The 23,636-nt window shown below is 45.1% G+C and overlaps 1 protein-coding gene across 1 annotated transcript in view; it reads left to right on the top strand.

Annotated features, from left to right (window-relative positions):
* Positions 1–1,457: 1,457 nt before the first annotated feature.
* LOC126249152 (glutamate receptor U1-like) overlaps positions 1,458–23,636 on the top strand; it is a 162,983-nt gene continuing 140,804 nt past the window's right edge. Inside the window, 1 exon segment of the mRNA XM_049950807.1 lies at positions 1,458–1,484. Coding sequence (XP_049806764.1) covers positions 1,458–1,484 — 27 coding nt within the window.

Raw genomic sequence — 23,636 nt, 5'->3', positions numbered from 1 at the left:
TGCATTGCACTGCATTTCCAAACAACATACAGGTACTGCAATCCAAAGGAGATCTGTGCCTCCCAGGGTGCATACATGTTCAAATGTTCAAATGTGTGTGAAATTTTATTGGGCTTAACTGCTAAGGTCGTCAGTCGCTATGCTTACACACTACTTAACCTAAATTATCCTAAGGACAAACACACACACCCATGCCCGAGGGAGGACTTGAACCTCTGCCGGGACCAGCCGTGCATACATGTCGGTCGCCCAAACGTTTTCTCCCTTATTATTCTGTACCATGCAATGGAGAAAAACTATGAGCTAGAAAAATTTCGCTAACATCACATGGTAGAGAATTCGATAAGGTACCACTGCATCACTATCTTCTAATTCATTGGAAACAACTATCGTCTACATGCTGATATAGTGCATATGTCACTCCACTCCGTCTACAGGCCACAAGTGGCCCATCGGGACCATCCGACATCCGTGTCATGCGGATAGGAGGGGCGTGTGGTCAGCACACCGCTCTACCGGTCGTTATGATGGTATTCTTGACCGAAACCGCTACTCGTCGGTCGAGTAGCTCCTCAACTGGCATCACAGGGCTGAATGCACCCCGAAAAATGGCAACAGTGCATGGCGGCCCGGATGGTCACCCATCCAAGTGACGACCACGCCCGACAGCGGTTAACTTCGGTGATCTCACGGGAACTGGTGTATCCACTGCAGCAAGGCCGTATAGCGCATATGTGGCGATCCTATGAAACATACAGGTATTGGCCCATTGGAGTAGGTGGCCAGTGGTCAAAGTCGTTTACACTGACCAGTGTATAGTTTCTTTGCCCATAATATAGGATCACCTCCCACAAACTATCAGTCACAAGAGAGGGTTCCTGTGTAGTTCTTTCATAAGCACTTTGATGCGTGGCTGGGTTGGAGGGCACGTGTTGTGCCGCACTAACGGTACACACACCCAGGGTCACGTCGAACGCGGAAGTACCTACGTCTGATATATCTTGTGTGTCTAGCAAGTCCACTACTTCCTGCAAAGACGGGTTTTTAAATCGGAGGATTTGTTCGCGGATGCGGTGATCCGCCACATTCTGCGGAACAGCGTCTCTAATCATGATATCCGCATACGAGCGTCCACATGAGCAATTAAAATCACAATCAGAAGTTAGTCCCTGAAGGTCCGCTAACCAAGGTTTATTAGACTGAGTAGGGCCACGCCGGAGGCGAAAGAATTTGTAACGAACAGCTACCACATTTACACTGTCACGGAAGTGGGACTTCAAAGCTTCAATCACTTCGTCGTAAGTTTTAGTTTCTGGGCGGGTGGTGGGAAACAATTTCACGAGCACACGGTACAACACAACACCCGCGTTGGCAATGAAAAAAGCAAGCTGCGAAGTGAGCCTCGAGCTGGGCAATATATTCTGGCCAGAGTTCAAAATCAGGATTGAAGGCACGAAATGGCGGCGCCGTCGGCGACGGCGTCGGTACAGGCGATGGCCTCGGAGGCGTCGAAGTAGCTGCAGTTTGTAGTGTGACCAGTCCATTTATGGCAGCAAGCAGCTGCGTCATTTGCTGAGCCTGAAAACGTACAAGATCGAACAGCGAAGCCTGTTCCTGTGGCGAAGCCATGGTGTACACAAATGAAAGCTTTATTGCAACTGGGGGAAACAGTCATACACCCACACGGCCACACTGTGAAATAAAACAAAAAAAGCTAAAGCAGTACCGAGCAAAAAAAGGAAATGATAGGAGATGAAATGCGGCATCCTCGTCGCCAAAATTTTGTATTCCGCCTGGGAGGCGGCGCATATGTAGGAACGGGAAAAGGTAATACAAGTCGGTACTGCAAGAACGTGGTTTACTGGTGCAAAAACAAGATGATAAACGATTACATAACTTTGTACGTAGGTGCGATGCTGAAGCGAAGTGTCTTGGCTGGCTGCACCTGATCAAGTGGACTGAAGCAGTCGCGGAGCTCGTAGACCTCGACAGCACCGGCTAGGGGGCGCTGTCGTCGGTGTCTTTAGTAGTACCAACCTAGCAGAGCGGATCTACGTTGTGGCATCGTAGCTATCGATACCACAGTTTTTCCACTATAACACATCCAAGCAGTGTATGACTACAGCCTTGTATACTGCCATACATTTTGTTTTTACACCATGACTTCAAAGTCAGTGCCATGTGTTAAACCAAAATTAATAGGTCATGACCCATTGGCTGTCACAGAAAGTTGGATATCACATGGCATAAACTATGCTGCTCACACAACACGCAAGGATTGCTGAAATAAAAGGCAGAGGCGGTGTTTCTTATTGACAAAAATACGGAGGACATCGCAACATATGGAAACTGGAAGAGTTTGTGGAACTGTGAAGCATTCGCTAACAGCTATCCAAAGGTGGTTGATGATCTCTACATTTAAACTCATATTCCACAGAGACATGACATGAGATGCCTCTGTCTTTCGTTTTCTAGGAGACCCTGCACATTGATTCATCATATTGCAGCCATGTACACTATGTGATCAAAAGTATCCGGACATCCCAAAAAACATACGTTTTTCATATTAGGTGCATTGTGCTGCCACCTACTGTCAGGTACGCCATATTAGCTACCTCAGTAGTCATTAGAGCAGAATGGGTCTCTCCGTGGGACTCATGTACTTTGAACATGGTCAGGTGATTAGGTGTCACTTGTGTCACTTCCCCCTACTTATACCTCCCGAGGAGATCACGAATGTAAAATTAGAGAGATTCGAGCGCGCACGGAGGCTTTCAGACAGTCGTTCTTCCCGCGAACCATACGCGACTGGAACAGAAAAGGGAGGTAATGACAGTGGCACGTAAAGTGCCCTCCGCCACACACCGTTGTGTGGCTTGCGGAGTATAAATGTAGATGTAGATGTATGATAGTGGAAAAAGTGAAAATCAATTAAGGATCGGTTTTCCACGTTTTAAAGGACATTTTGAGTAGGACATAGGTCGCTGCCCACTTCATGACTCCTCACTCGCATTTAAAAAGCTCGCCAAACCGAGGCAACAATGGGAACGTTGCAGGTGTGTGAGGCCAATCCAAATCCAACCATCATGAGTTGTTTGAGACTGTGAAGTATTGTGAGCAGTTATCCAAAGAAATGTTTCTGCTTCACATAAATGCTCCTGTTAATTATGCATAGGTCAGTAGTACAGGGTAAGGCCAGTATCACCACGCGTCAGACGTCGGTACGCGATATTTCCACACCCCTAAACATCCCTAGGTCCACTGTTTCCGATGTGATAGTGAAGTGTAAACGTGAAGTGACACACACAGCACAAATTCGTACAGGCCGACGTCGTCTGTTAACTGACACAGGCCACTGACAGTTAAAGAGAGTCGTAAGCAAACATCTATCCAGACCATCACACAGGAATTCCAAATTGCATCAAGATCCACTGAAAGTACTATGACAGTTAGGCAGGAGATGAGAAAACTTGGATTTCATGGTCGGACGGCTGCTCATAAGCCACACATCACGCCGGTAAATGACAAACGACGCCTCACTTTGTGTAAGGAGCGTAAACATCGGACGATTTAACAGTGGAAAAACGTTGTGTGGAGTGACGAATCACAGTACACAATGTGGGTAGCGGATGGCAGGGTTTGGGTATGGCGAATTCCGGGTGAATGTCATCTGCCAGCGTGTGTAGTGCCAACAGTAAAATTCGCAGGCGGTATGGTATGCTGTGGTCGTGTTTTTCATGGAGGGAGCTTGCACCCCCTGTTGTTTTGTGTGGCACTATCACAGCGAACTCCTACAATGATGTTTTAAGCAACTTCTTGCTTCCCACTGTTGAAGAGCAATTTGGGTATGGCGATTACATCTTTCAACACAATCGAGCACCTGTTCATAATGCATGGCCTATGGCGGAATGGTTACACGAGAATAACATCCCTGCAATGGACTGGCCTGCGCAGGGTCCTGACCTGAATCCTGTAGAACACCTCTGGGATGTTTTGGAACGCCGACTTCGTGCCAGGCCTCACCGACCGACATCGATACCTCTCCTCAGTGCAGCACTCCGTGAAGAATGGGCTGCCCATTCCCCAAGAAACCTTCCAGCATCTGAGTGAACGTATGCCTGCGAGAGTAGAAGCTGTCATCAAAGCTAAGGGTGGGCCAACACCATTTTGAATTCCAGCACTATCAATAGAGGGCGCCACAAACTTGTAAGTCATTTTCAGCCATGTGTTTAAATACTTTTGATCACATAGTGTATGAGAGTGTTGTGGTGATATAACAGATGGTTAAAAAGCAATGTGGAATTGTGGAACGTTTTCAAACAGCTATCCATAGGATGGAGCTCCAAATGGAGTTTGAAGCGTTTTATGTAAATCAGTTGCACTAACAGTTCAGAAGGATTGTTCCAGTGTCTGGTGCCCATACCCAGAAGGTATCAGAAAGAGGGATATGATCGTGAAACATAAACATATTGTAAGTGCTACAAGGTTCTGCAGTTAAACAAGCTGTAATGTTAGAGCTGTGCAGTTTCCGACCTATTGGTCATGAGGAATGCAACGCTCTTTATACTCTAATGTAGAAAATATATTTGCAACACGCGACGTACATTCTCCCTGCAAGTTACTTTCCAATAAACTGTGTTGACAAACTGGAAGATGATAAAACAGCCATCTTGCACACCACAGAAAACCATGATTCTTTGTAACACAAACACTACATAGGTCTCTGGAGGTGTATGGCGCCTGCTGTTTACGGAGTTCAAGCGCGATTATGGCTCGAAAATCATGATTTGTTTACAAGGGACCTACAAAATGATCGTTGGTAGCTGACATTTTTTTCTGGGAGGGGTGGGGTGAGAGCGGGAGAGGTGTGGAGGGATGGGATGTCCTCTGGTGGTGGCAGTGTGCACTAGCTCAGACCATCCCTGCTTGTCAAGGTGAGCACAAACACGAAAACTTCCCAACAAGACATCACCTCCAATCTACACCAGTGTAATTACATAACTAGGACATGGGGTTTCTGGATGTGGCCTTCCCCGCCAAATAAAGAGGTTCGACCATTGAAAATTTAATTTTATAAATAAAAAGTATATCCTTTGCTATGTAATTGAATTTTCTGTCATGAGATGCTTCCTCTCCAGCACAGGCTGAGTCCTTTTCCTGTCAATTTCCGGATGGGCGAGGGGAGGGCAGGGAGGGGGGAGTAGGGGAGGGCTGAGGGGATTCCCCAGGAGGGTGTGGTGTAATTAATTCATCGATTTAATTAATTAGGCCATTAATTTTATATCAAAAGTGTGCTTGCATCGGCAAGGGGAGTTCCCAGATGGGTGGAGGAGGTGGAGGAGGAGGGATAGGGAAAGGGGGCTTCTCGGAAGGAGGGATTATCCACGGGGATCATAGCTCAACCCTCAGGGGGTCATAAAACACTTAGCCAAACGATAGATCAAGGTCATAAATAATCAAGTTTGCCCCTTAATCTATGCTTGCCCCTGAATGTATGCTTGCTTCTGTATGTATGGTTCAAATGTCTCTGGGCATTATGGGACTTGGTCATCAGTCCCCTAGAACTTAGAACTACTTAAACCTAATTAACCTACGGACATCACACACATCCATGCCCGAGGCAGGATTCGAACCTGCGACCGTAGCGGCCGCGCGGTTCCATACTGAAGCGCCTACAACCGCTCGAGCAAACCGGCCAGCTCTGAATGTAGGAAACCTGCACAAACAAAGTGGGGTGATACTGGCCTTACCCTGTACTACTGACCTATGCATAATTAACAGGAGCATTTATGTGAAGCAGAAACATTTCTTTGGATAACTGCTCACAATACTTCACAGTCTCAAACAACTCATGATGGTTGGATTTGGATTGGCCTCACACACCTGCAACGTTCCCATTGTTGCCTCGGTTTGGCGAGCTTTTTAAATGCGAGTGAGGAGTCATGAAGTGGGCAGCGACCTATGTCCTACTCAAAATGTCCTTTAAAACGTGGAAAACCCATCCTTGATTGATTTTCACTTTTTCCACTATCATACATCTACATCTACATTTATACTCCGCAAGCCACACAACGGTGTGTGGCGGAGGGCACTTTACGTGCCACTGTCATTACCTCCCTTTTCTGTTCCAGTCGCGTATGGTTCGCGGGAAGAACGACTGTCTGAAAGCCTCCGTGCGCGCTCGAATCTCTCTAATTTTACATTCGTGATCTCCTCGGGAGGTATAAGTAGGGGGAAGCAATATATTCGATACCTCATCCAGAAACGCACCCTCTCGAAACCTGGCGAGCAAGCTACACCGCTATGCAGAGCGCCTCTCCTGCAGAGTCTGCCACTTGGGTTTGCTAAACATCTCCGTAACGCTAACACGGTTACCAAATAACCCTGTGACGAAACGCGCCGCTCTTCTTTGGATCTTCTCTATCTCCTCCGTCAACCCGATCTGGTACTGTGATTCGCCAATCTTCGAGTTCAAGCACCAGAGCTGGCACTTTCCCGTTCTCCACAGAGAGATGGACTACCACATTGTTCTTTGTCAGTATAACATGTTTGACAACAATGAAAGTGTCTGCGCCACCTAACATCTGTGTAACAGGATTGTGAATTGTTGCCGCACACTTCTACCACTTCAGAATAGTTTGTTGCGGTGTTGTTCGTTGTTCCCCTACAAATGCGGGGAACGAATTACTGTACGATTACTGCACTGCAGCGTTTTGTTTTGTTCCTGTAGCGGCATATTACGGCATTGTGGCGCGGTGATTTCAATGCTTATCAGAACTGCAAATATGTACCAGCAAACAAACAAAGAAGTAATAACATAACTTTATTTTTTTTCAAGGTGATAATTAAAACTTTATCCCTCATTCATCCACCTGCTGTGACATATGCTGCTGAGGTTGTGTGGGATTGATACACGGCTACACCATGTAGCCGTGTGAGAAGCAAAGTTCGCGACTCTGAGCACGCCAAACATACATGATTCCGTCCTTACGTAAGGCTGATCAGTACTAGCAGAACAATATGCTAGAGAGATTTCCCCGGGATGGCCTGTAAGGCCTATAATCAAAGAAAATTATGTAGTTAACGTTATTAGCAACTTATTGTCTATCAACTAAACGAATGACAACATGATCGACGATGGTGATTTAAGTTTAACGATTTCTGTCTAAGTACGCAATAACGCCTTATTCGTATCTACATCCACATAGATACTCTGCAAATCACATTTAAGTGCCTGGCAGAGGGTTCATTGAACCACCTTCACAATTCTCTATTACGTATTCCAATCTCGTATAGCGCGCGGAAAGAATGAACACCTATATCTTTCCGTACGACCTCTGATTTCTCTTATTTTATCTTTGTGATCGTTCCTCCCTATGTAGGTCGGTGTCAACAAAATATTTTCGTATTCGGAGGAGCAAGTTGGTGATTGGAATTTCGTGAGAAGATTCCGTCGCAATGAAAAACGCTTTTCTTTTAACGATTTCCAGCCCAAATCCTGTATCATTTCTGTGACACTACCTCCCATATTTCGCGATAATACAAAACGTGCTGCTTTTCTTTGAACTTTTTCGATGTACTCCGTCAGTCCTATCTAGTAAGGATCCCACACCGCGCAGCAGTATTCTAAAAGAGGACTGACAAGCGTAGTGTAGGCAGTCTCCTTAGTAGATCTGTTACATTTTCTAAGTGTCCTGCCAATAAAACGCAGCATTTGGTTAGCCTTCCCCACAACATTTTCTATGTGTTCTTTCCAATTTAAAACGGTTAATCCCGCGCGGCAGTTCCCAAGTTTAGTTGCCTACCAATGCCACAATTAAAAAAAAATCATGAGCGTTGGAATAATACACTTGTATGCAAAACTTTCGCATGATGAGCCATTGTCAAGTAATATAGCTCGATGAAACTTGGGCCATACATACAAAGAACTGCTGCCGTATAGTACAGAAGGTAACAGAAAGAAATACGCAATGAGACGAACTGAAATGACAATTTTATTCAAATACTGCAATTACACGCAAGTCACCGCCATTTATGGTGTCCTCTGGACATTAGAAAAGGAGGGAAATGGTTCTAAATAGGATGTGCGATCACCAAGGACGGCAGTGTATGCTCTGGAGTGTTTTTGCGTACTGGCCACAAAGTTAGCCAGGAGTTCATTCAACATTCTACATTTATACTCCGCAAGCCACCCAACGGTGTGTGGTGGAGGGCACTTTACGTGCCACTGTCATTACCTCCCTTTCCTGTTCCACTCGCGTATGGTTCGAGGGAAGAACGACTGCCGGAAAGCCTCCATGCGCGCTCGAATCTCTCTAATTTTACATTCGTGATCTCCTCGGGAGGTATCAGTAGGGGGAAGCAATATATTCGATACCTCATCCAGAAACGCACCCTCTCGAAACCTGGACAGCAAGCTACACCGCGATGCAGAGAGCCTCTCTTGCACAGTCTGCCGCTTGAGTTTGCTAAACATCTCCGCAACACTATCACGCTTACCAAATAATCCTGTGACGAAAAGGGCAGCTCTTCTTCGGATCTCCTCTGTCAACCCGACCTGGTACGGATCCCACACTGATGAGCAATACTCAAGTATAGGCCGAACGAGTGTTTTGCAAGCCACCTCCTTTGTTGATGGACTACATTTTCTAAGGACTCTCCCAATGAATCTCAACCTGGCACCCGCCTTACAAACAATTAATTTTATATGATCATTCCACTTCAAATCTTTCCGTACGCATACTCCCAGATATTTTACAGAAGTACCTGCTACCAGTGTTTGTTCCGATATCATATAACCATACAATAAAGCATCCTTCTTTCTATGGATTCGCAATACACTACACTTGTCTATGTTAAGGTTCAGTTGTCACTCCCTGCACCAAGTGCCTATCCGCCGCAGATCCTCCTGCATCTCGCAGCAATCCCCCAATGCTGCAACTTCTCTGTATACTACAGCATCATCCACGAAAAGCCACATGGAACCTCCGACACTATCCACCAGGTCATTTATACATATTGTGCAAAGCAGTGGTCCCATAACACTCCCCTGTGGTACGCCAGAGGTTACTTCAACGTCTGTAGACGTCTCTCCATTGAGAACAACATGCTGTGTTCTGTTTGCTAAAAACTCTTCAATCCAGCCACACAGCTGGTCTGATATTCCGTAGGCTCTTACTTTGTTTATCAGGCGACTGTGCGGAACTGTATCGAACGCCTTCCGGAAGTCAAGGAAAATGGCATCTACCTGGGAGCCTGTATCTAATATTTTCTGGGTCTCATGAACAAATAAAGCGACTTGGGTCTCACACGATTGCTGTTTCCGGAATCCATGTTGATTCCTACAAAGCAGATTCTGGGTTTCCAAAAATGACATGATACGCGAGCAAAAAATATGTTCTAAAATTCTACAACAGATCGATGTCAGAGATATAGGCCTATAATTTTGCGCATCTGCTGGACGACCCTTCTTGAAAACTGGAACTATCTGTGCTCTTTCCCAATCATTTGGAACGTGCCGTTCCTCAAGAGACTTGCGGTACACGGCTGTAAGAAGGGGGCAAGTTCTTTCGCGAACTCTGTGTAGAATATTCCATTCCTCCACTAGTGCGATTGACAATTGCTGAACGGTCGCTGGTTCGTGTAGACGTGCTATAATACGTCTTCCCAACGCATCTCACACATGCTCGATGAGATTTAAGTAGGGTGTGCTGGCAGATCAGCCCATTCGACGAATATCCTGTCGTTCGGGGGGCTCGTACAGCTACGCTCTTCGATGCGGTCGTGCTTTGTCGTCCACAAAAACGAAGTCAGGGCCGAACGCGCCGTTGAAAAGATTCCCATGGGGAAGGAGTACAGTGTCACAATAACATTGGCTGGTGAGTGAACCGTGCATCCAATATTATGCCTCCCCACACCATAACACCTTGACCACCAATGCTTGACTTAACCTCATATGGAAAGAGGTGGGAACACGTAATGGAAAGAGGTGGGAACACGTAATGCCCACAGGAGCGTTGTCGAAGGTGACTGGGGGTGGGGATGGGATGTAGATGGAGGTTATCTGTAGAGAGACCAGACTAGCCTATTGTTCTTGAAGAGGGGCAGTAGTAGTTGAGGGGGCAACAGTCTGCATGATTAATCTAGTCTTGTAACATTAGGCAACATGGACGTGGCTATGTTATACAGCTGCAAGCTAGGGGAAAGTACAGCCATTATATTTCCCGAGGACATGCAGCACTATTGTATTGTTTAATGATGACTGTACTCTCTTGGCTGTAATGTTCCTGAGGTAAAGGAGTCCAACAATCGTATCTGCTAGCAGGGACTACACAGAGGAATATTGTCATCGGGAAACACAAATTTGACGTTTTATGAGCCAGAGTCTGTAATGTTAGATTCCTTAACCGTATAGCTACATTAGGGAATTTAAAAAGAGTGATGGACAGGTTGGAGCTACACTACTGGCCATTAAAATTGCTACACCACGAAGATGACGTGCTACAGACGCGAAATTTAACCGTCAGGAAGAAGATGCTGTGATATGCAAATGATTAGCTTTTCAGAGCATTCACACAAGTTTGCCGTCGATGGCGACACCTACAACGTGCTGACATGAGGAAAGGTTCCAACCGATTTCTCATACACAAACAGAAGTTGACCGCCGTTGCCTGCTGGAACGTTGTTGTGATGCCTCGTGTAAGGAGGAGAAATGCTTACCATCACGCTTCTGACTTTGAAAAAGGTCGGATTGTAGCCTATCGCGATTGCGGTTTATCGTATCACGAGATTGCTGCTCGCGTTGGTCAAGATCCAATGACTGTTAGCAGAATATGGAATCGGTGGGTTCAGAAGGGTAATACGGAACGCCGTGCTGGATCCCAACGGCCTCGTGTCACTTGCAGTCGAGATGGTTGGGTTGGGTTGTTTCGGGGAAGAGACCAAACAGCGAGGTCATCGGTCTCATCGGATTAGGGAAGGAAATCGGCCGTGCCCTTACAAAGGAACCATCCCGGCATTTGCCTGGAGCGATTTAGGGAAATGACGGAAAACCTAAATCAGGATGGTCTGACGCGGGATTGAACCGTCGTCCTCCCGAATGCGAGTCCAGTGTGCTCAAGTCGAGATAGCACTGAGCACTATGGGACTTAACATCTGAGGTCATCAGTCCCCTAGAACTTAGAACTACTTAAACCTAACTAACCTAGGGACATCACACACATCCATGCCCGAGACAGGATTCGAACCTGCGACCGTAGCGGTCGCGTGGTTTCAGACTGAAGCGCCTGGAACCCCTCGGCCACACCGGCCGGCGCAGTCGAGAAAACAGGCATCTTATCCGCATGGCTGTAACGGATCGTGCAGCCACGTCTCGATCCCTGAGTCAACAGATGGGGACGTTTGTAAGACAACAACCATCTGCACGAACAGTTCAACGACGTTTGCAGCAGCATGGACTATCAGCTCGGAGACCATGGCTGCATGCATCACAGACAAGAGCGCCTGCGATGGTGTACTCAACGACGAACCTGGGTGCACGAATGGCTAAACGTCATTTTTTCGGATGAATCCAGGTTCTGATTGGTCGCATCCATGTTTGGCGACATCGCGGTAAACGCACATTGTAAGCGTGTATTCGTCGTCGCCATACTAGCGTATCACCCGACGCGATGGTATGGGGTGCCACTGGTTACACGTCTCAGTCACCTCTTGTTCGCATTGACAGCACTTTGAACAGTGGACGTTACATTTCAGATGTGTTACGACCCGTTGCTCTACCCTTCATTCGACGCCTGAGAAACCCTACATTTAAGCAGGATAATGCACGACCGCATGTTGCAGGTCCTGTACGGGCCTTTCTGGATACAGAAAATGTTCGACTGCTGCCCTGGCCATCACTTTCTCCAGATCTCTCACCAATTGAAAACGTCTGGTCAATGGTGGCCGAGCAACTGGCTCGTCACAATACGCCAGTCACTACTCTTGATGAACTGTGGTATCGTGTTAAAGCTGCATGGGCAGGTGTCCCTGTACACGCCATCCAAGCTCTGTTTGACTCAATGCCCAGGCGTATCAAGGCCGTTATTACGGCCAGAGGTGGTTGTTCTGGGTACTTATTTCTTAGGATCTATACACCCAAATTGCGTTAAAATGTAATCACATGTCAGTTCTAGTATAATATATTTGTCCAATGAATACCCGTTTATCATCGGAATTTCTTCTTGGTGTAGCAATTTTAATGGCCAGTAGTGTAGATATAGTGGAAATTAATGAAGTGCAGTGGCAGGAACAACGGGACTTCTAATCAGGTCAATATAGGTTTATCAACACAAAATCAGACAGAAGTCATGCGTTAGTATCTCTTGTAATGAGCAAGAAAATAGGAACTCGGATAAGCTAACATGAACAGCATTATGAACGCATTATCACAGCCAAAATAGATACAATGTTAACACGCACCTCCCAGTAGCTCCATTTTACATCTCTGCTAGGTTTGCAGACGATGAAGATATTTAAAGAAGGTATTATAAAGTAAATGAAATTGTTCAGTTCGTCAGGGGAGGCGAAAATTTAACCGTAATTGGGAAATAGAATGAAAAATAGTAGGAGAACATGGAATGTGGTGGGGCTGGAGGGGGGAGGGGGGGAATCAGAAAAGAATCCACCTGGTAGACTTTCGTACAGAACACATTTTAATGAGTGTTAACGTGAAAGGAGGTTGTTTACGTGGAACACGCTAGAGGGTTTCATGTAGATTATACAAGGATAAAACAGAGATTTAGAAATTTATAAAATAATTTCTCGTGCTTGAATTACTGACTGAAGCAGAAAAGTAATTTTATAAATTTAATAATAAAGTCGCTGACATCAAAAAATTTCATACAACATGGGTAAATTTAACAGATTTCGAAACCAGCTTTTAATCTGCAAAATAGTTTCAGTGACAGATGTGGAATCTGACCATAATTTATTGATTATGAACTGCAGATTACAGCTGGATAAATTGTGCAAAGATAGGAAATTTAAGGAGATGGAACGTGTATAAATTTAAATAACCCCTTTTTGTTGTGGGTTTCAAAGAGAAGATTAGGTAACGATTGATGGAAGTGGAAAGGAATCAGTTGAACGGAATGGTTATTCTCTTGAACAGGTTGTAACATGAACTTCAACAACACTAAAACAAGTGTAATGGAACGTAATCGAAGTAAATCAGGCGATACTGAAATCTTTTTATTTTCTTTTTTTCTGCAAGTGAGAGGGGGCTTATACATATATATCGTACATACAAGATTTAAAACGTTGTACACCTACAACAAATTAAAATTATGGTAGGAACATATTAAAGCTGGCCTGTTTTTCTAACAAAAAGGCGTATAAAAAGGAAGATATATTGTTAAGTCCTTCAAACATTGCTGTATGGTTACAAATGTGGGCAAACAGCAACCAATGGTGACTAGACCTTGTAGAATGTGACTTATAGTGTTGTAGTTGTTATGGCAGCCAAAATGGTGTAGTTGAGATCCTCTTAGATACCGCAGTCATGTATGACAATGTGACGAGACCAACATGATGTAGATGCTTCCCTTAACAGCTACGTTTTAAGGTGAAGCGTCTTACATAGTTCTTGAGTCTATCGGAACATCTCTTGCTAGAGTTAGCAATCACCCCTGGGTTCACTTTGGCCCAGTCCTTGTATTTGGAGATCCCTTCCCACTTTCTCTTTGATTACTGGTTTCAAAAGGTTAAAATGTCCGTAGCTGGTAATTCCACGTGTCCTCTCTCCGTCACAGACGGCTGCATTGGCTGGCTTATCTACTGTTTCGTTTCGAGATATGCCACAATGTGCTTTTACACATTACATGATTACCTCCTGATTCCTGGTTACGATTTTTAGTATCAGGTCCTTGATTTCATACGCTATTGGACAGTTCGAACGTCTACTGTACAGTTGACTTAGTAATTCTACCGCTTATGTCGAATCCCTCCCCCACATGAACCATAGACCTTGCCGTTGGTGGGGAGGCTTGCGTGCCTCAGCGATACAGATAGCCGTGCCGTAGGTGCAACCACAACGGAGGGGTATCTCTAGAGGGGCCAGACAAACGTGTGGTTCCTGAAGAGGGGCAGCAGCCTTTTCAATAGTTGCAGGGGCAACAGTCTGGATGATTGACTGATCTGGCCTTGTAACACTAAACAAAACGGCCCTGCTGTGCTGGTACTGCGAACGGCTGAAAGCAAGGGGAAACTACAGCCGTAATTTTTCCCGAGGGTATGCAGCTTTACTGTATGGTTAAATAATGATGGCGTCCTCTTGGGTAAAATATTCCGGAGGCAAAATAGTCCCCCAATCGGATCTCCGGGCGGGGACTAACAAGAGGACGTCGTTATCAGGAGAAAGAAAACTGGCGTTCTACGGATTGGAGCGTGAAATGTCAGATCCCTTAATTGGGCATGTAGGTAAGAAAATTTAAAAAGGGAAATGGATAGGTTAAAGTTAGATATAGTGGGAATTAGCGAAGTTCGATGGCAGGAGCAACAAGACTTTTGGTCAGGTTAATAAAGGGTTATAACTACAAAATCAAATAGGGGTAATGCAAGAGTAGGTTTAATAATGAATAAAAAAATAGGAGTGCGGGTAAACTACTACAAACAGCATAGTGAACGCCTTATTGTGGCCAAGATAGACACGAAGCCCACGCCTACTATAGTAGTACAAGTTTATATGTCAACTAGCTCTGCAGCTGACGACGAAATTGAAGAAATGTATGATGAGATAAAAGAAATTATTCATACAGTGAAGGTAGACGAAAATTTAATAGTCATTGGTGACTGGAATTCGATAGTAGGAAAAGGAAGAGAAGTAAACGTAGTCGGTGAATATGGATTGGGGCTAAGAAATGAAAGAGGAAGCCGCCTGGTAGAATTTTGCACAGAGCATAACTTGATCATAGCTAACACTTGGTACAAAAATCATAGAAGAAGGTTGTATACATGGAAGAAGCCTGGAGATACTGACAGGTTTCAGATAGATTATATAATGGTAAGACAGAGATTTAGGAACCAGGTTTTAAATTTAAATTTTAAATTCCAGGGGCAGATGTGGACTCTGACCACAATCTATTGGTTATGAACTGTAGATTAAAACTGAAGAAACTGCAAAAAGGTGGGAATTTAAGGAGATGGGACCTGGATAAACTCACTAAACCAGATGTTGTACAGCGTTTCATGGAGAGCATAAGGGGACAATTGACAAGAATGGGGGAAAGAAATACAGTAGAAGAAGAATGGGTAGCTTTGAGGGCTGAAGTAGTGAAGGCAGCAGAGGATCTAGTAGGTAAAAAGACTAGGGATAGTAGAAATCCTTGGGTACCAGAAGAAGTACTAAATTTAATTGATGAAAGGAGATAATATAAAAATGCAGTAAATAAAGCAGTCAAAAAGGAATACAAACGTCTCAAAAATGAGATCGACAGGAAGTACAAAATGGCTAAGCAGGGATGGCTTGAGGACAAATGTAAGGATGTAGAGGCATATCTCACTAGGGGTAAGATAGATTCTGCCTACAGGAAGATTAAAGAGACCTTTGGAGAAAAGAGAACCACTTGTATGAATATCAAGAGCTCAGATGGAAACCCAGTTCTAAGCAAAGAAGGGAAAGCAGAAAGGTGGAAGGAGTATATAGAGGGTCTATACATGGGCGATGTACTTGAGGGCGATATGATACTGCGTGAAGAGTTTGACAGAGCACTGAAAGACCTTAGTCGAAACAAGGCCCCGGGAGTCGACAACATTCCATTAGAGCTACTGACATCCTTGGGAGAGCCAGTCCTGACAAAACTCTACCATCTGGTGAGCAAATTTATGAGACAGGCCAAATACCCACAGAAAGCAGGTGTTGACAGATGTGATAATTACCGAACTATCAGTTTAATAAGTCACGGCTGCAAAATACTAATGCCAATTCTTTACAGACGAATGGAATAACTGGTAGAAGCCGATCTCGGGGAAGATCAGTTTGAATTCCGTAGAAATGTTGGAACACGTGAGGCAATACGGACCCTACGGCTTATCTAAGAAGCTACATTAAGAAAAGGCAAACCTACGTTTCTTGCATTTGTAAACTCAGATAAAGCTTTTGACAATGTTGACTGGAATACTCTGTTTCAAATTCTGAAGGTGGCAGGGATAAAATACAGGGAGCGAAAGGCTATTTACAATTTGTACAGAAACCAGATGGCTGTTATAAGAGTCGAGGGGCACGAAGGGGAAGCAGTGGTTGGGAAGGGAGTGAGACAGGGTTGTAGCCTCTCCCCGATGTTATTCAATCCGTATATTGAGCAAGCAGTAAAGGAAACAAAAGGAAAATTCGGAGTAGGTATTAAAATACATGGAGAAGATATAAAAACTTTAAGGATCGCCGATGACATTGTAATTCTGTCAGACACAGCAAAGAACTTGGAAGAGCAGTTGAACGGAATGGACAGTGTCTTGAAGGAGGACATAAGATAAACATCAACAAAAGCAAAACGAAGATAATGGAATGTAGTCGAATTAAATCGGGTGATGCTGAGGGAATTAGATTAGGACATGACAAACTTAAAGTAGTAAATTAGTTTTGCTATTTGGTGAGCAAAATAACTGATGATGGTCGAAGTAGAGAGGATATAAAATGTAGACTGGCAATGGCAAGGAAAGCGTTTCTGAAGAAGAGAAATTTGTTAACATCGAGTATTGATTTAAGTGTCAGGAAGTCATATCTGAAAGTATTTGTATGGAGTGTAGCCATGTATGGAAGTTTAACATGGACGATAAATAGTTTGGACAAGAAGAGAATAGAAGCTTTCGAAATGTGGTGCTACAGAAAAATGCTGAAGATTACATGGGTAGATCACATAACTAATGAGGAGGTATTGAATAGAACTGGGGAGAAGAGGAGTTTGTGGCACAACTTGACTAGAAGAAGGGATCGGTTGGTAGGAAATGTTCTGAGGCATCAAGGGATATCCAATTTAGTATTGGTGGGCAGCGTGGAGGGTAAAAATCGAAGAGGGAGACCAATAGATGACTACACTAAGCAGATTCAGAAGAATGTAGGCTGCAGTACGTACTGGGAGATGAAGTAGCTTGCACAGGATAGAGTAGCATGGAGAGCTGCATCAAACCAGTCTCAGGACTGAAGACCACAACAACAACACCACCAACAACAACAACAACAACATCTCGAATCACAAAGGACGACGAACTTACATAGCCCACGTGCTTCACGGGATATTAAGAGTTCATTGTACCGTCAAAATCTCGGCTTGGTAGTATTTAGCTTCTTAGGATACTTGAATTTCATTCCAGTATGACAGTTGCTAACCAAGTAAGCACAACCACATCCAACTTCATTCTTAGGAGCGTCGCTTTAGATAAATGTTGCGTTTCTACACTGCCAGAATGATGCGCAACACGCTTAGACATAAGGTCATTTTATTAAGAGGTGATTTGACAGGTAGTTCATCAGCGTAGGGATATATGGTAACAGATAGCGACCGAATGAAATACACGTATCACAGTAAAGGGCTCCCAAACAGTCGTATCAACACACAGCTACACCAAGAAGAAACGCAGATGATAAACGGGTATTCATTGGACAAATATATTATACTAGAACTGACATGAGATTACATGTTCACGCAATTTGGGTGCATAGTTCCTGAGAAATCAGTACCCAGAACAACGACCACTGGCCGTAATAACGGCCTTGATACGCCTGGGCATTGAGTCAAACAGAGCTTGGATGGCGTGTACAGGTACAGCTGCCCATGCAGCTTCAACACGATAACACAGTTCATCAGGAGTAGTGACTGGCGTATTGTGACGAGCCAGTTGCTCGGCCACCATTGACCAGACGTTTTCAATTGCTGAGAGATCTGGAGAATGTGCTGGCCAGCACAGCGGTCGAACTTTTTCTGTATCCAGAAAGGCCCGTACAGGACCTGCAATATGCGGTCATGCATTATACTGCTGAAATGTAGGGTTTCGCATGGATCGAATGAAGGGTAGAGCCACGGGTCGTAACACATCTGAAATGTAACGTCCACTGTTCAAAGTGCCGTCAATGCGAACAAGAGGTGATCGAGACATGTAACCAATAGCATCCCATACCATCACGCCGGGTGATACGCCAGTATGGCGATGACGAATACACGCTTCCAATGTGAGTTCACGGCGATGTCGACAAACACGGATGCGACCATCATGATGCTGTAAAAAGAACCTGGATTCATCCGAAAAAATTACGCTTTGCCATTCGTACACCCAGGTTCGTCGTTGAGTACCCCATCGTAGGCGCTCCTGTCTGTGATGCAGCGTCAAGGGTAACTGCAGCCATGGTTTCCGAGCTGATAGTCCATGCTGCTGCAAACGTCGTCGAACTGTTCGTGCAGATGGTTGTTGTCTTGCAAACGTCCCCATCTGTTGACTCAGGGATCGAAACGTGGCTGCACGATTCGTTACAGCCATGCGGATAAGATGCCTGTCATCTCGACTGCTAGTGATACGAGCCGTTGGGGTCCAGCCCGGCGTTCCGTATTACCCTCTTGAACCCACCGATTACATATTCTGCTAACAGCCATTGGGTCTCGACCAACGCGAGCACCAATGTCGCGATAAGATAAACCGCAATCGCGATAGGCTAGAATCCGATCTTTATCAAAGTCGGAAACGTGATGGTACGCATTTCTGCTTCTTACACGAGGCATCACAACAACGTTTCACCAGGCAACGCCGGTCAACTGCTGTTTGTGTATGAAAAATCGGTTGGAAACTTTCCTCATGTCAGCAGGTTGTAGGTGTCGCCACCCTTGTGAGAATGCTCTGAAAAGCTAATCATTTGCATATGACAGCATCTTCTTCCTGTTGGTTAAATTTCGCGTCTTTAGCACGTCATCTTCGTGGTGTAGCAATTTTAATGGCTAGTAGTGTACATTCACAAACCATGGTTGCGTTAACCAGCATAACATGCACTACTGGAGTGTAGACAATTCCCCCTGGTAAAGGCAAGTTGACCATCAACGTCCTTGTTCGGTTAACGCATAGTGTGGCATCATGGGGAAGAAACTCATTGGACCCTATTTTATCGACGGCACTTCTCATGTAGCTTCTCCCTGTCTGTAATAATGAACCACTCCTTTTTGGAGTGATTCATGCAGTGCAAATGAACTTGCACATTATACACGATCACACCTAATAAATTGAGATGAGCTCGAATGGTATCTAAATATTACTGTCTTGTTCACTGCAAAACACATGCCTTGATGCTCCACTGCTACACTCGCTTACCTAGTTAACTGAAAATTTCGTTTAAAAATAAAAGTATCTTCTCTGCTGCAGGCAGTTTATTCTCTTTCGTCTTGAAACATAGTTAAACTGAATGTAATTCTTTCGTGAGCAAGGTTCTTCAGTGAACACGTGTCAGGATTTGAATAAAGATTAGATTAGTGACACATGACTTTGTGAGGGTTGCAGATTACGTGAATATTGAGTATGTTTATTTACATTGTGCAGAAAATGAATGGAAACTCTTATGTCTTACATTCAACTGCCCTTCCAAGGAAAATGTTACTTAAAATAACCACATATTCCACAAAAGGTAAAAAATAATGCTATATCCACATTAATGTCCATAATATTCTTTAATGAGAGGAAATATAATGAGATAAACAACTTACAGACCCACATGACTGACCAGAAAATGGATATTGATTCCCATGTGTTCGAACAACTTTGTGGAACCGAACAGTAGAACTCGTATTGCTCACATGAAATATAATTACCAGACATCTTCCGTTATTAAACATGAAAAACCTGGTTATGATAATTACGCGAAGTCTGCACGAGCGAGCCACCATCTCATCAGAATCCTGGACGACGTCGCTACAGCGTGGCCAGTCTAATGTTAGAAGACAAAATGTCTGTACCAAACAGTTCGGCTCATTCATGTGGTAGCAAACGTGAAAGCAGATTGCATTCACGGCAGCGTGTGGAAGCAAAGAGTGTCCACAAGCCATGAGGGGCCTTGCTAACCCACACGCTGCGTCAAGCAATGCGATTGACTGGTTAGTCTTAGAGTTTAAGCTATTTGCTTAAGACATGTAATTGTGTTGTACACTTGCTTAGCTGAGTGGTTACGTGCAAGTGTCCTCTGCAGTGGGCCCGGGTTCGATTCTTGGCTGGGTTGGAAATTTTCTTCGCTCGTGGAGTAGGTGTTGTGTTGTCCTTATCATCATTTCATCCTCATCACCAGCACGGAAGTCGCCCAGTGTGGTGCCGACTGACATAAGACTCGGCCGCCGAACTTCCCCGGATGTCAAACGATCATTTCATTTTTTCATGTCAATGTGGTTCTCAGCCAAAGACCAAGTCTGCTACTCTAGCGCCCGGGTTCCCGGGTTCGATTCCCGGCGGGGTCAGGGATTTTCTCTGCCTCGTGATGGCTGGGTGTTGTGTGCTGTCCTTAGGTTAGTTAGGTTTAAGTAGTTCTAAGTTCTAGGGGACTTATGACCACAGCAGTTGAGTCCCATAGTGCTCAGAGCCATTTGAACCATTTTTTTTGCTACTCTAGCAGGCAGCCGAGTGATTATAGGTTTTTGGGACATGCAAGTGCTTCTATGTGTGCAAACGAATACATAGTATGAAAGGCGTCTATAACAGATGGCTTTCAATTGTTTGACATGCTCTGAAAAGGCATCACAGCAATCCGTGAGGATAGCTGTGCTTCTTGACGCGCCGGCTTCCGGGAAGGGGATGCTCGACGACCTAGGTTCGAACCCGCTTAATGGGTTATAACGTCGAGGGACGATGTGCCGACAGACCTGGATGTGGTTTTTACGTGGTTTCCCACACCCCGCTAGGTGAATACCGGGATTCCACCAACATCCCGACCCAGTACATGTTACGCAAAATTTAGAACATTTACACATAGAATTTACTCTAGATGCTGACAGCAGGTGTACACTGATTCCATCGGGGCGGTTGAGTAGGAGACTGATGACCTTATACATTCAGTTTCCTTAAGCCAACAATCAACACTGTAGAACATTACCGTTGCACCTCTCCTCTGTCTATCAGAAAAAACTATGTATTATTCTTCATGTACAGGGTTATTCAAAAAGATAGACCCAATTTAATTGATTTGTATTTCATGGAGTACTAGTTGTACATGAACAGTCTGCATACCAATGAAAGGAGGGCGTTTCAAACTTTACTTTAAACACATGTAATAAATATTCGATGTATCCCGCCATTGCTGCACAACAAACATCTAAGCGGTAGCCAAACTTGTCCCATACACGAAGAAGCATGTTTTGTGTTATGGAGTTCAGTGCAGGAGTGACATGGTTCAGCGAGAGCGAGTCGGCCAGAGTTGTTGGTAGAGGTGGGATGTGAACAGCCTGCTTAACATAGCCCCTCAAGAAAAAGTCACAGGGTGTGAGATCAGGAGATATCAGAGGCCAGAAGTGTAGAACCAGGTCGTGATTTCTCATGTGACCCATTCATCGCCAAGAAAAGATGGGTTTTAAAATCCTTGGATATGATGATGCTGATGGTACTGAGAATCAGCCTGTTGGAGAATGAAGTCCTGTTAATCTTCGGTAAGTTGAGGAAACAGTCATTCTTTCAGCACGTCCAGGTACGTTATTCCAGTTACAACGCTTTCAGCAAAAAAGAAAGGCACAGAACAGGTTTAGGTTCTCCAAGTCTCTCATGCTGCAATGTTGCACAGGGACTTTGCAGACCCCATATGCGAACATTGTGTCTATCCACTTTCTCACCAAGATGGAGACGCAGAAACCCTTCTGTTGCATTGTAGCCATCTTACTCACATCTGCCTATTGGTGTGACTACGCAAGCGGCAGCCCACCCGGCTAGCCGCGCGGTCTAACGCGCTGCTTCCCGAGCGGGAAGGCGCGATGGTCCCCGGCTCGAATCCGCCCGACGGATCGGTGTCGAGGTCCTGTATACTGGCCAGCCTGTGGATGGTTTTTAAGGTTGTTTTCCATCTACCTCGGTGAATGCGGGCTGGTTCTCCATATTCCACCTCATTTACACTGTGTTGGCAACTGCTGTGCAAACATCATTTCCACGTACTCGTACACCATAATTACATTTGTGGTTTCACTCATCTGGTATGAGACGTTCCCGGGAGGGGGGGGGGGGGGGTGTCCACTGGGGGCCGAACCGCACAATAAGCCTGGATTCGGTGTGGGGCGACGGTGGGGTCTGTGGACTGCTGTAACCTGTTGTGGAGTTGTGAACCACTGAGGAATATGGCGGGACGAAGCCTCTCCATCGTTTCCAGGTCCCCGGTTTAATACATACATACATACCCTAGCAGCCGTTCAAGCAACTATCACGGCTCTAGCAACTGTTCACCAGCTAGCGGTTAAGAAAACAAAACTTTGGACCTTCCTCTTCGGTATGTAGACCGTTCATGTCCTATTTATATGTCGCGAAATGCAAATAAATTAAATTGATTCCACATTTCTGAACAACGCTGTATTATGCTTCTCCCTCCGACATTCATCTCTTCTTCACCGCCACATGGTATCGAGGCCACACCAGCACAGCCTCGAAACAGTGACTTGCTACTCGTGTCTTGATCTATGCTGAATGATCATCATTCAGTGGTATGAGACATCATGTGTCGATTCTCTCTTCGGACCTACGCCTTAATTTTGGGTGTCTATTGGACTTGTATTGTATGTATTGTATTGTGTGTTAACCGGGGACCTAGAAACGACACAGAGGCTCCATCCCCGCCGCAGCCGCAGTGGTCCACAACCCCACGACGACTACCGCAGTCCACTTCACCCCTCCGCCGCCCCACACCGAACCCAGGGTTATTGAGCCGTTCGGCCCCCGGTGGACCCCCCAGGGAACGTCTCACACCAGACGAGTGTAACCCCTATATTTGCGTGGTAGAGTAATGGTGGTGTTCGCGAACGTGGAGAACTTGTTTGCGCATCAATCACCGACATAGTGTAACTGAGGCGGAATAAGGGGAACCAGCCCGCATACGCCGAGGCAGATGGAAAACCGCCTAAAAACCATCCACAGACTGTCCGGTTCACCGGACCTTGACACAAGTCCGCCGGGCGGATTCGTGCCGGGGTCTATTGGACTTAGTTTGCTGATTATATGGTCGACGGTGTACAGGGTGCGGCGCTTAAACCCGGAAAAATGAAGCTTTTTTAAAAAGCAAATTTATTAAAACAAGACACAAATGAAAATTAATTTTTTTTAGATATAAGTATTGTTATCTTCCAAAAGTAACATTACTCGAAGTAACCCCCTTTAGCCGCAATGACTGCCTCCAATCTTGTACTGAAGCGATCGCACGCACTCTTTAATACAGCGCTGTCCATATTCGGGAATACTGCTTCGATAGCGGTGCGTAGAGATGCGACTTAGAGTACCTCGTCTTATTGGTAGCTCTTTCGACTACTCTCCAAACATAGTGTCGAGGGGGTTCAAATCCGGGCTATTCGGAGGCCAGAACTCCTTTGACCAGAACATGTCAACGTTATCAGAGAGCCAGTTTTGGACTAAATGTCTCGTATGAGGTCCTACTCTGCTATCCGACACATTGA

This window comes from Schistocerca nitens, chromosome 3 (assembly GCF_023898315.1).
Source record: "Schistocerca nitens isolate TAMUIC-IGC-003100 chromosome 3, iqSchNite1.1, whole genome shotgun sequence".
In the NCBI taxonomy this organism is placed as follows: Eukaryota; Metazoa; Arthropoda; class Insecta; order Orthoptera; family Acrididae; genus Schistocerca; species Schistocerca nitens.
This window is presented reverse-complemented; position numbering and strand designations above follow the sequence as displayed.